The following is a 13,495-nucleotide window of genomic DNA, read 5'->3' on the forward strand; positions in this document are numbered from 1 at the left end:
AATTCGACTTTGTTTGACGAATGCACGTAGCGGCGACATTGTTTTGCACGGAGTTTGTTTATTGTTACATTATGTATATCCTAACGATGTCGATACTCCGAGGCAAAGAAACAACACGATTCGAATTGTCCTGTAGCTCATGTGCCGCTACACATACAGGATGGTTGGTAACTGGTGGTACAAGCGGAAAGGGGATGATTCTACGCGAAAAAAGAAGTCGAAAATATAGAATAAAAAAAATTTTTTAATTTTTCTACATCTACAGTGAGATCCGTTATAACGTACCGCACGCGTACCGAGCGAAAATTCAAAGTGGATTTTCTCGAAAACAAAGCCTCGAACGAAAAATTGTTATTCTATATTTTCGGCTTCATTTTTCGCGTAGAATAAAATTTCCGCTCATACCACCAGTTACCAACCACCCTGTATATCATATCGCAAGAACCAGACAGAAACGTAAGGTTACGCGAATGGTTTCCCCTTCATCCCGGGGTGTAAACGTAAAAGTACACAAATGAACCGCGAGATTGTTAATTATTTATCGTAGGACGCGCGTGATTCGATCGTCTTCTTTATCGATTCTACCTAACCACGTAACCTTGTCCCTTCGTTTGTGATTCGAGTCGTCTGGAAAATTAGTAGGCGAAAGCGTAGAGTATTATAATCATTGTTATTATGGCAAGGAAATAATCGAATATGCAAACTCACTCACCGTACATTTGCTGAATACCGTGTCTGTCGTCTTCCGGCAACTCGTAATTAGAGCTCAATCCTTGGTACCAGGGATACATGAGCGCTCCAGAAACCGAGCTGTGTGCTAAGCCAAGAGAATGGCCAAATTCATGCGCGGCCACCGCGAAAAGGCTGGTTCCTGAAAGGCAAAAGAACCGTTTCAAACTTCGCCCTATTACTCGGTTATTCATTCTCCTATCTATACTTTCTTATTTCCGTTATTCGCGTCTTCTTCCAACTTTCTTTGGCGAAAAAAAAGCAAGAGAAATCGTTATCGTTAAGAAACTAAGTAAAGAGGATCGGACGAAAGATACTTTTATTATACGAGGAACGAATCTCGCGAGAATGGCAGATCGTTTGGACGCTATTTCGAAAAGGTCTCTCTCGATATCCGTATATTTTTAGTTGTAAAATATATGATATCGGAAGAAGGGTTTTGTTTTCTCGATAGCAACCGTTATTTCGTGGATACCGTGAAATATTCTTTCAATAAACTCGTTTCGTGCTACCCACCGTTCTTTCTTTAATATCTCCAACGATATTTCAAACGAATATCGAATTTTCGATCGAAGCAAACACCAGCAACGTAGAAATTATTTTACGAATTTAGTTCATAAGAATTATTTTACGTTTCGCTTAAACGGCGAATCAGGTAAAAGAACGGCCACGAAATAGATAAATAAAAACGGAGTAAACGGTAATCGACGTCTGACGATATCAGTCACTTTCGGTCGTTTATCAGAGGGATATCAAAATTTGTCGACGGTTTGACGGAAGCTCGAGTTTGGCGTTAACGTACTTTCCTTTTGACGGCTTTTTATCTTCGTTCCGTCTCGTTTCGCATTCGGGACGTTCGTTGTGAAATGTAGGTCGAAATCATAAAATTAAAGCTCGCAAGGCTGGCGATAAAAGAAGCGCGCGTTCAGTCACTACGAAAAGCGAATAAATGCGATCGTCTTCTTTCCGACGTATCACCGAGAAAATCTGCTTCAATTTCTCGTTTCTTCGTCGAGATATTCTACCCCGAGAGACGAAGTAGCGTATCTTGGAAGAAAAATTAATTAAAACCGCGTATAAAGAAGAAGAAAATAGATTAACTCGAAACGGTGTTCGTACGATTATACAGGGTGGTTGGTAACTGGTGGTACAAGCCGAAAGGGGGTGATTCTACGCGAAAAAAGAAGTCGAAAATATAGAATAAAAATTTTTCGTTCGAGGCTTTGTTTTCGAGAAAATCGACTTTGAATTTTCACTCGGTACGCGTGCACTTTATCGCGTCTCGTTATAACGGATCTCACTGCAACATTTTCAGCAAATTTTGTAATAATAAACTTTACGATTACTTCGTATTATTTCATTATGTATTCCTAATTTTCCGTTACGACGAAAACAAACTTAAACTGCGATAATATCCATCGAGACAACGATCTAGAGTGAGATCCGTACCGAGCGAAAATTCAAAGTCGATTTTCTCGAAAACAAAGCCTCGAACAAAAAATTTTTATTTTATATTTTCGACTTCTTTTTTCGCGTAGAATCGCACCCTTTCCGCTTGTACCACCAGTTACCAACCACCCTGTATAATACGATAATTTTATATCAAGTAACTATAACGTGTCTTCTAAGACTTGAGTGAAGCGTTCGTGTACGTAAAACCTAAAAATGACGCAAATGAAATACGTAGAACGTGGAAGAAGATAATGTATATGTGGTGCGTAGCACGAAAAATATAAAAATATCGGAATATCGCATAAAGTTAGCGTATAGAATATAAGAAACTGCGTCCATTAATATTTCATACGGATTGATATATCTGCGTGCAAGTATTGTCCTTTCGAACGAAATGTTAGCAAAATGTCGGGACACTTTTCTAAAAGAACACAAAGCTACGAGCGGCATAAATTTGGCAAACTCGGCTCGTGAAAGCCTGAGGGAACTTACACCTGGTGTTACATCGTGTTGAGGTTTACCTCGAAATAGAATAAAGAAGAACGCGTGGATGAATGTATAATAGAAATATGTTTAAGTAAATATAAGCACAATGTATACTAGTCCAGATCCGCACGCTGGCAGCGTTGCTTTGTAACAGAGCTCCGAAGCCACGCACCTATGGCTTTTTATCTAATTACGAAAACTGGCCCGTCTATACCCCACTGCACCATCTGTGCACGGCATGTTCTTAGAAAAGGCTACGAGTCTGAGAGGCTCTTCAAATCGATTTAGAGCTAAACAACACTCAATGGCTTCGAGGACTAAGAAAACTAAACACCGGAGAAGATGTAGAGTTTTCCTTCGACGCATCGAAGAATTTAAAATGGGATTACCAAATGGAATTAGAATTTATCATATTTTTTCCCTCTATAATCCTTGTTTTCTTCGGATTGTAAAAATATACGACGTACGAAAAAAGAAAAAAGAAAAAGAAATAGACTCTGTAAATTACGAATATGACGCAGAGAAGGTCAAGAGAGAACGCAAGTAGCGTAATCTTGACAAGTGCAATTTGCGTAGTGACTGCAAGCGCATCGCAAAACGTCAATCAAAGGAAGGGCGTTGATGCAAAGGCCTAGCGTGGCATCCGTGGCGTGGCGCGATCTTCTCGGTGAAGTTTCCTCGTTACGAACTTTCAGCGCGTCGCGTCGCGTCGTCGTGATACATACTTCGAAATCTCGATGTTAACAGCAGCTAGCTGCAATATACCGGCAGTCAAGTGCTCTTAATCAAAAGCCTGCTCGAGGACGAGCATGAAAATAAGTGGAACGGATTACGGTCGTCCTCGAAGGGCTCTTCAGATTGCCGAGCCTCGATATTCCAGCGAGTTTTTTACAGAAATTACACCACTCTCGTCGTACTTTCGTGTACCTTCTCCATTTAGGTTGTCGCATACAAATTATTTGGATAGCGGATGCTTGCGCGATCAGAATAAATATAAATCTGCAAAAGTGTAACGATAACGCTATAGAAAATGCACGTATGATTAAAGAATTTTTACAAAGATATAACGCATTTTTCAAACAAAATTCTTACTCCGACCACTGCGGTAATTTGCCGAAAGTAAACTCTAACAAGATGGATCGGAAATCGTAGTACAACCGAACACGAGGTGATTCTACGTGAAAAAATAATTTTTCTTACGACGCTTCGTTTCTGAGAAAATCGAGCTCGAACTTTCGGACGAATAAACGTTACGTCAAATTTTGTTCTTGTATCTTCGCGTAGTATCGCCCTCTGTTCGGTTGTGCTATCATTTTCGACTCACCCTGTATTTGCACGGTAACAACGTTTTTGGAATATCAACGTTAAATCCGGCAAAGAATTTATCGATAAATCGGTTGCTCGAAAAATCTCTCGTGCTACGTCAGAATTCCAGATGAATTCGTGTCGAGACTATTCTAGGAGGATGCTAATTTTCCGATGGATTTGCTGATCGTGATGTTCCGGTTTCTCGTCGTTTGCAAGCATCCTGTGGTTCCCGACGGTATGTGTCAGATATGACATTAGTTGTTCGTAACTGACACTAACATCGCCGAATATTACCCATACAGAAGCTTCGTCTCGATAATAGGAGAATGGATTTCCCAAAGTTTACGATCCCGTAACGTATTTTAAGAGAAATTTTCATTCGTTCGATTCGTAACTTGATATATTTTCTACGCATCGTGTAATAGTTTGTAAGGAAAGCTGCAGACAAATTCGAAACTACACGTTCTTTGGTAAAAATTTTCGTAAAAGTAACAGACTGAAGGATAGCTGGTTTCACGAGCGAAGAAGGAGAAAAAGAAGAAGAAGAGGAGGAGGAAGAAGAAGACGACTGTTTCTTTAAACCAGCAATTTAGCCAAAATTGGTACGCTACTTTTGGAAAATTACCGAAATTATCGGTATTAGTAGCAGCGCTATTAATAGGTGGACCCTGAACGATGTCGGCGAATCCAGGATAATTATGACCGTGCTAATGGAAACTATGCAACGCCAGCAGCAGGGAATGAGAGCTAAGCTGGAGTTATTAACGAGGCCAATCGGAATTGAACCAACCATCTATCAAAATCGAACCGCGAGTAATAATTCGCGATACAGGCAACAGCCGTTGACCGATTCTGAATAACCATTTCGATTTTCTTCGTGCATTATCAGGTCAATTAACCGTCGTAACCTCACCGTGGATCGTAGAAAATCGCATCAAGTTGCATCTAGGTTTCGAGCAAGCGTTCCCATATGGTGAATTGGGAATTTGGCTTTTTTCTTTACAGTACTTACGTTCTAATTAAAATAGGGAACCGTATGTAGTCGTTGCTCGACCATTTGCTTCGAAAGTAACACGACAATTTCATCTTTGCAACTTTGTTTCGAGTAAACGAACCGAATAAGCCATCCTTTTAACCAATTTATTTTTTCTCTTTTCCGAAGTTGTACCATAAAAATTCGTTTCATTTTCTTAGGTAAAGCGTAGTTGAATCGTAGTTTAAAGAAGAAGAGGACGCGAACATAGCAGAAAGAAACGGTAGTAATTTTAAGTTTCTCGTCTGATATTCTGCTATTCAGTAGGAACGAAAATATGGAAATTATAACGACGAAAGTTTCATTCTATCGCATAAAATAAAACGCGAAATACGTTAAGCGAATGATTAATTTCTCGGAAATTATTAGTTAGATAGTAATTGACTTATGTGTCAATTTAACGTCAGCCAAGTCCGAGACACGTTTCAAGATCGATTTAGGCATTAGGTTAACGCTAAGTCTCAGATTTGCCTCCAAGTTTCGATTTTGCAGGGAGTTTCGTGTTTGGGTTGTCTCGAAATTAGATCTTTAGCAGGAATCGAGAGTTGGATAGGTCGAATCACCATAGGAGTTCTCTAAGCCAACATCTAAATTATCTCTCGTTTTAATTATCGATAAAAGTTTGATTAAATGGGAAAAAATCAGAATGCACGACACGCTGTTGGATCATCAGCGTTTCTCGTAGCTCGAAGAAAAAATAACAATATGACAATATGGTGGAACAGAGGGAAGATTTTGGTGATCGTTTCCTTATTTCTTTTTCTCGCTCGCGGGATGACCGAATTGGCGTATCTCCAGCAAATGGAAAAAGGCTCGATCGCTCTTGCGAAAATTTCTCGGTTCCGGAATCTTTTCTTTTCATCCGCAAATCCCTTTAAACTTCCTCTTATCGTGCTTCCTTCCATCGCCATTGCGAAATCCTGCTTTGCACAAAGTGGAACGCGCAGAAATTGTTATTTTGACATCCGAACGAGCTAGGCGTCGTCGCTTCAAAATTTCATCGTTACCGTTGGTCCGCCGATTTCGCTCGATATTCCTAGTCGTAGCCGTTTGAGTTACGAATCCGTCCGATTTGCGAACTTGGTGGCACATATAACGATATTACGTACGACGTATTTCTGCTTTCAATTAAAAGTTATCGAAACTTTCTGCCGTTTTTTCTGGGAACGACGTAGCGTCGCATAAAACTTTTCGTTGAGAATACTTTTATATAAAAATCAAGGTTTCGGCGAATATACCGCGATTATAATCGAACGATTCACAGGGAATGTTCAGTTGGATAAATGTCTGGATAAAGTTGAACTCTACACAGGCAAATCCGTACGTTTCGAAATATCAAATGTTAATATACAGGGTGGTTGGTAACTGGTGGTACAAGCGGAAAGGGGGTGATTCTATGCGAAAAAAGAAGTTGAAAATATAGAATAAAAATTTTTCGTTGTTCGCTCGGTACGCGTGCACTTTATCGCGTCTCGTTATAACGGATCTCACTGTAGATCGTTATCTCGATGGAAAAATTGAAAAAAAATTGAAAAAAAAATTGTTATTCTATATTTTCGACTTCTTTTTTTGCGTAGAATCACCCCCTTTCCGCTTGTACCACCAGTTACCAACCATCCTGTATATAGGCAGATCCAGCGAGAAAGGCTAGTTTTAAGGAAAGGACGGATTTCTGTTCTCTACGTTCGTCAACTGAGCTTCTGGGTTCTTACCTTCTTCGTTGCTGTTGTCGTCCTGCAACAACCATATTTCTTCCTCGTCAAAATGAACGTCTCCGCCGCGATCTCTACCAGGAAAGAACGCATGTGCCAGAATCTGGCCTCTCCCATCGAATGGATATCCATCGCCATGATGACCACTGAAGCAGAATACGTAGAAGAGTAAACCAATCGACGTTAAATCCAACCGAATTATTTTCTATTGCTACTTATTCGACTTCGCGGAATTCACAGGAAATTCCCGCTGTTACGCGTGTTCCGACGTTTCCGCGCCAACGCGACCATTTCTATGCTATTTGCTGTTTGTTCGGACGTTACTACAGCTCTAAGTTCTCGTGGCATCTCGGTCGTACGACGCGCAATCTCTCGCTTCGTTTTGCGGTTCGTTTAATTTGCCGTTTCCCTAGAGCGAGTCTAGAACAGGGACGAGACGTGGCATACCCTGGCGCCATAATTAAATTCCGTTCGCGAGTATTCGTCGATTATTCGGACAGCCGATACGCCACTGTTATCGTACCATTCCTGATGGCTAATCGGCAAACCGAATCATTCGTCTTCTCTATTCTTCCGTTCTTCCTGGTTTCGGTCGATTTCTGCGCGACCTATAGTTTCCGCGTTTATCGCCACGGTCTCCGAATAGCTGTCGAATAAATCGCTTTCGATCGTTAAGAGTATCGATACCTACGAATTAACACGGCGACCGGTACGAATATTATATCCTCTGAGATGCATTTAATCGATAGTTTGCGATCGTTTAATTCCAACGCTTGTTTCTGCTAACGGTATCGGGTCTCCGATATTGTATATGGTCGAGTCGAAACGTGTACCAGGAGAGTTAACTGGAACCTTTGTAATCCCGAGAGAATTGGTAAGACAAGTCTGCTTGTTTCAGTTCGCGATCTTACGACGCGCGTTCGATACAATCGACAAAGTAACGTTTCGTAATTTGTTACGAACCCTGAATCAAAGCTATCAAATACCATGTTAACACGTTGACTGGCACGCGTATTTTCAAAGAAATCTCCGTCAGGCCACGCGTACACCAGTACCAAGCGTTCTCTGCTAGGTGCTCCCATCGATATTTTAGTGACGCGAATCGCTCCAGTGGTGGTGTCGAGAATGATCTTTCGTTTCGTTTGTTCGCAACGTTAAAACCACTAGCTGTTGTCGAATATAACGAAGGAAAGCGTAGTATAGATTATTCCGACGGAATGGTTTCTTATGCCACAACAATTAGAAAAGGAATCAAATGGCACGGAAAACTTGGCATTCGATTCTTTCTGGGAATTTCCGTTGTAAACGCTTTGACGGTTTACGAAATTGCAACAAGACAAAATATAAATATTAGAATATTTAGACGATTATTAGTTGCAAAATTATTAGGGTTGTCTGAAAATACACAAAATCCTTGTCTTCGACGGAGTCGGCGTAATATCGCCGTTCGGAAAAACGATTCCGGAAGAAGCATTAGACGCGCGTGCAAACTATGTTATGCAAATAAAAGACGTCGAATGGACCGAACAAAGGCACAAAAGAATTTGAAAAAAAGAACGACTTATTGTCCAAGTTGTCCCGACCAACCTCAGCTATGTATAGAATGCTTTAAAGTTTTACATTCTAAATAATTCTTTTAATAAACCATTTTCGTATTTTTATTTTATAACAATTCAACTGTTATTACAATTAAGTATTAATTAACAATTTATTATTATGGAATATCTTTTCGAATATCTACGACGATCCTTCGCAAATAGTCAAATAAGCGACGCCGGAATATGGATTACGTGGCCTGACCAGAAACTTTGCTAACACCCGAATACGGCTGTCGTGGCAGTCAACGTGTTAATTACGTATTACTTACTATTAGTATATCAAACTGGTATTTAAGTTAAATTTATGCTTTTTAGACGAAACACGATCAAGGTCCCAATTTCGTTAAATTTTGATCAAGAGGACAGGAGAGGCAGACGCAATATTAGGAGAGAGAGAGAGAGAGAGAGAGAGAGAAATCGCAGGAAACTAACATGGTTGGTAGGGTCGCGTTCGATAATAATTATAATCGATTCGATTCAGTCGGTCGAAGACTTCCATGCGGTTTCATGCACGTCACAGATGTTATGCGCGAGATGTTGATCGCAAATTAGGTATACATTATGCAACAGTTCGTCGTTACTTACAAACTATAGGAAAACCAATACGTTAGATAAGTGAGTTCTATATAGATGACCTAACAGATACGCGGAACCGATATCGGTTCAACAGGCGCACCTTTATTTTTTTTTATAAATAATGCTATTCACGATAAAGAAAAAGGAGATTTTACGCTATAACGTATCTAAACTGTGTTTGCATCGGAGAAAAGCGACGACCATTTACGCAATACGTGTACAACACGCTTAGGAAAATATATAAAAAATGTATCGCGAAATGCAGCTGGTGCGTCGTTTCTTTCGCGAAATTAACGTACATCCAAAACGAGTAAAGTCGTTCCTTAGCTACGAACGATCAACCAAGAAATTAAAAGTACGAAACGTTTTCAATACTGTGCCGTAGGATTTCGTACCCTCTGGTTACTTTTGCTTTAACCATTTCGAAGGAGTGGTAGATAGCTCTTTGTTATTTTTGCGTTCGGGTAATTTTTTGACACGAAAAAACCAAAATTGTTGGAAGATTAAATTACGCTAAAACGATGTTCTTTAATCGTTGAAATTGTAATTTCATCTGCTTCCACGGTTCAGGTATACGATTCCTCGATACGGCGCTCGATAGTTTCTAGGCGTGTTTAAGCGCATAATAGCATTGCAGAGTCAATGTAATAGAACTATAGTGGTTGAAAGCTTTTGTTCGTTCGACCGCTAACGACCTAATATCGTACGATATCGTTTTGACGCCGCGATGATATAATCGCAGGACATAATCAAGCGGCGATGTACATTTTCGTTGAAAAGAGCGTAAAACACTTTCGACCTTTCGATGCGTTTACTTCGTTCAGCTTGTCGAATCGAAAGGTTTTTGCGCGATATACGTTTCTATCGAGATATTAACATAGTACCATGGTATCCACGCGAATCCGCACGATAATTTTAAGCCGTGTTTATAAAGGCACAGCAGTAAACAAAGAGAAGGAAATAATACGAGCAAACAAAGAGAGAATCAATAGCTCGATTCTCGGACTTCCTTGTTATCGGGAAATTTATCGCAATGGCGTAACTGGGAACGGAGTATGATTAAACGGAAGAGGTTTATTTAAAATCTGCTGTTCGCGCGAATTGCTCGACGGTCGTGAAAGCTACGTAACGCCGCGCGCTATGCACTCGTCAGTGTGTTTCGGGATAGAAAGAAGAAAAGACAAAACGAAATGGAAAAAAAGATGGAAAAACGACGATCGTGCCATGTTCGGTTTGAGCGAAGTTGAAATTCGTCTGATAGTTAAAAAGCACCGTGCTATGGTGAAAGAAGGTAAACCCAGCCGTATGAGCAAAATTTCCATTTTCGTTCCTTTCCGACCTTTTCGCTTATTCGTTTTTTAAAATGTCATTTATTCGTACAAAAAAGCGCGAATTCCAATTAATTAAACAATCCACGTACGATGGAATACATAATAAATAAAATTGAAATATACAGGGTGATTGGTAACTGGTGGTACAAGCGGAAAGGGGATGATTTTACGCGAAAAAAGAAGTCGAAAATATAGAATAACAATTTTTCCATCGAGACAACGATCTACAGTGAGATCCGTTATAACGAGACGCGATAAAGTGCACGCGTACCGAGCGAAAATTTAAAGTGGATTTTCTCGAAAACCAAGCCTCGAACGAAAAATTTTTATTCTATATTTTCGACTTCTTTTTTCGCGTAGAATCATTCCCTTTCCGTTTGTACCACCAGTTACCAACCACCCTGTATATACGTAGTTATCAATTAGACTTTATCGTTAACTATCTTCGCTATTCGTCCACTCGCTTTTGTCTCCAACTGTATATCCGTATATCTAAATAATCCAAGTTTCGCGATTTACCTTTTACTCTAAAGTACCTGATCTCTAGATCGTCCGTTTTTTCCTTAGAAAAAATAAATACACGCGATACTTGCACAAGGTTGGCGACTTTTTCACAAATGGAATTCCTTAAAGTTATTCGTCTTACATATTTTTCCTCTGATACTCTAAGATGTTCCAGACGAAGCAACGAAATAAATATACGGCGTTCTTATCGTCGTTGTTACCTCTGAGCTTAAGAGGAATATGAAAAGCGCGACAGCTGTGGCAGCGATGGCTATCGCGATCCAGCTAATTTCAGATTCAGCTAATTTCAATAAAAGACGAGAACTCACCTATGAAAGTAAACCAGAATATCCGCCCTATCGCTGTTAACCTCCTGAAAAGTAAGCTTGGAGTTTCTCGCCCAGAGATCGAGGGCTCTGCTTAGCTCGAAACGAACGCCGCCCGTGTCGAGGCCACTCGGTTGCTCGGTTCTCAGGCTGTAACAAAAAGAAAGAAAGAAAGAAAGAAAGAAAGATCGTTAGGAATCCGCCGAAAATCGATTCCACCGGTGAGCGATGCTTTTGTCCTCTTTATCGGCTCTGCTCGAGAGCGGCTTCGATCTAATAACCACGCCAGCAAACCGAAGGAAACGTTTCGCGGCGAGAGACGCTGAAAGGGAGGCGATTCGATCGTTGCTCGAAAGACGAACGATTTTAGCAAATATGGTCCGTTATTTCTCGGTGAGAACGAAAGGAACGAGGAAAAATATCGTTGCACGCCAGAACGCGGAAATTCCGAGAAATCGTTCGAATTACGTTCCCGCGGAAAATTAGGGATGGAACGCGTCTTTCGGTCGAGATTCGTACAATTTATTCAACGGCGTAGGTTCGACGTAAAGAACAAAAGCGATCACGATCGATTCATCGAAAGTCGATCAAAGAATATTTTACTAGCAATGGCAAGGGCCATACATCTCGACGAATCGTATCGCTATACGAAACGATAGACACGACTCCGAGAAATTGCAAATGGGAAATTTCATTCTTGTTATAATTCAAATATGGGATAAAAATGATCGAACGAGAAACGATCATTTAGCTAATCGACAAACCGCAGCAAAGTTTCTCGTACCTTCGATTTTACAGAGAACAGCGATTTTACGTTTACTATGGCTATAAAAAGCCGACATTTAGTAAACGATCAGGCTTCAGTCTGAAATAAACTGCGGATGAACCTATAATCGAGCTTTATAGCTTGGCAGGAAAGTTCCGTACTACAACGACCTATTTTCCATCGAACGATCGGAGGAATTTTAATCAAATTTTGATCGAGTATTCTATCGATAGTTGTAAAATCTTACGTTTCCTGTATTCACGACGAAAGGAATGTACCCGTTGTGATATTTACCTTAAAAGACTTTCGAAACGTATCTTGCGGAATGAAACCAACGAAATTTCTAGAAGCTGGCAATAAGATGCGACGCGCGTTTCAAAAATGTTCAACGCGCGAATATCAACGAAGCACATAATTGGAAGAAACGTTTGAAACGCGTAAGGTTAAGGTCGAACGATTAATTATTACGATTATTTGCTCGGATCCTTGAAACGGATATGGCCGTTTTAATCGAGCGAAACTGGATATCCCGTGATTCTGACGACATCGTTCGCGCAGTTTATAAAACCAAGCCTTTAAACTGCGACGCTTATTTCCACCGTGTTCGTAATTAACGTCATCCTGCTTTTAAACGGGGACATTTCCAAAGCACGCAAACAGAATATGCTCGAAGCCTATCAGGCTATCCCTTAAAAGGATTGCACCTCGCGTGGACCACTCGGGGCATATCGATGCATCGATCTATATTCCCGAGAAATGTCACATTTGCGCCGAACTCGTCGTTTCGATCTTTAAAGTCCGACTGCAAGAAACGTAGCTTTCCTTTCGATATTTCCAAGGCATATGGCAGCGTATACGCATCGTGTTATCGATCGATCCACCTGAGATTTCAAACAAGCGTAGAACTGTAACTTCGGCTGGAGCATTCGATTGTGGTTGGAACGTGGTCAACAGGAATCGAATGTAAATACACGTAATTGCTAATAAGATCGCTAAAGTGTAACTACATTTATCGAACGATCGATCGCTCAAGATCCGGATCAGGATGCATTTTTTCCGCCATATTTTCCGTGGAGACTTTGAGAGGAAGAAATACGCGCGAGGTAGCCGTTAATTAAACCGTGTCGAGATCGTTCCATCGAAGCCTAATTAGAAGAAGAAATCGGTAGGAAGGTTCGAAGGAACGGAAAGTAAGCCGCGAGACACGGTGCAACGCGGCTGGGTGGGGCAAGCGAAGTTCTATTCAGTCAACCGAAGCGAACTGGCTTTATTCGCTTTTCTTGCTAGAACACCTGTGCATCGCGGCCTGGCTGAATTTCGAAAGGTCGTTTCGCCCTTTCCGTGTACCAGAACGAGGCTGAAAGACTGAAAAGCTGACGCGATGTGCCGCGGGCGATGCGGATACACAGTTGTGCAGCTCCGTGACTCGACCAAACGGCGCGACGTCGAGCGACGCATTGCGTCGTCTCTTGCAGTTGCTAAAACGCGATCAGAACGCTGCTTTCGGGCCTTATTTTACCAGGAAATTGGTTGAAAGCGAGCAACGAGAATACGCTTGTTCGCAGGAAATGTCGTCAAGGTCTTCGACCGAACAACGAAACGCGAGTTTCAGGTTGGAACGAGCCTCTTGGTACGTACATATTTACACACGTTTGTGTACCACTTGTGACGAAT

The 13,495-nt window shown here is 41.0% G+C and overlaps 1 protein-coding gene across 2 annotated transcripts in view; it reads right to left on the minus strand.

The window, feature by feature from the left end:
• LOC117234192 (matrix metalloproteinase-2) overlaps positions 1-13,495 on the minus strand; it is a 102,143-nt gene that overhangs the window by 10,693 nt on the left and 77,955 nt on the right. For both annotated transcript variants that reach the window (XM_033495178.1, XM_033495179.1), the window contains 3 exons: positions 11,059-11,205; positions 6,721-6,866; positions 713-871 (listed from right to left, as the gene is read on the minus strand). In XM_033495178.1, the coding sequence (XP_033351069.1) occupies positions 713-871; positions 6,721-6,866; positions 11,059-11,205 (452 nt within the window). The remainder of the gene's footprint in view (positions 1-712; positions 872-6,720; positions 6,867-11,058; positions 11,206-13,495) is intronic.

Source organism: Bombus vosnesenskii, unplaced genomic scaffold (assembly GCF_011952255.1).
Source record: "Bombus vosnesenskii isolate JDL3184/JDL3185 unplaced genomic scaffold, Bvos_JDL3184-5_v1.1 scf7180000013302, whole genome shotgun sequence".
Classification (NCBI taxonomy): domain Eukaryota; kingdom Metazoa; phylum Arthropoda; class Insecta; order Hymenoptera; family Apidae; genus Bombus; species Bombus vosnesenskii.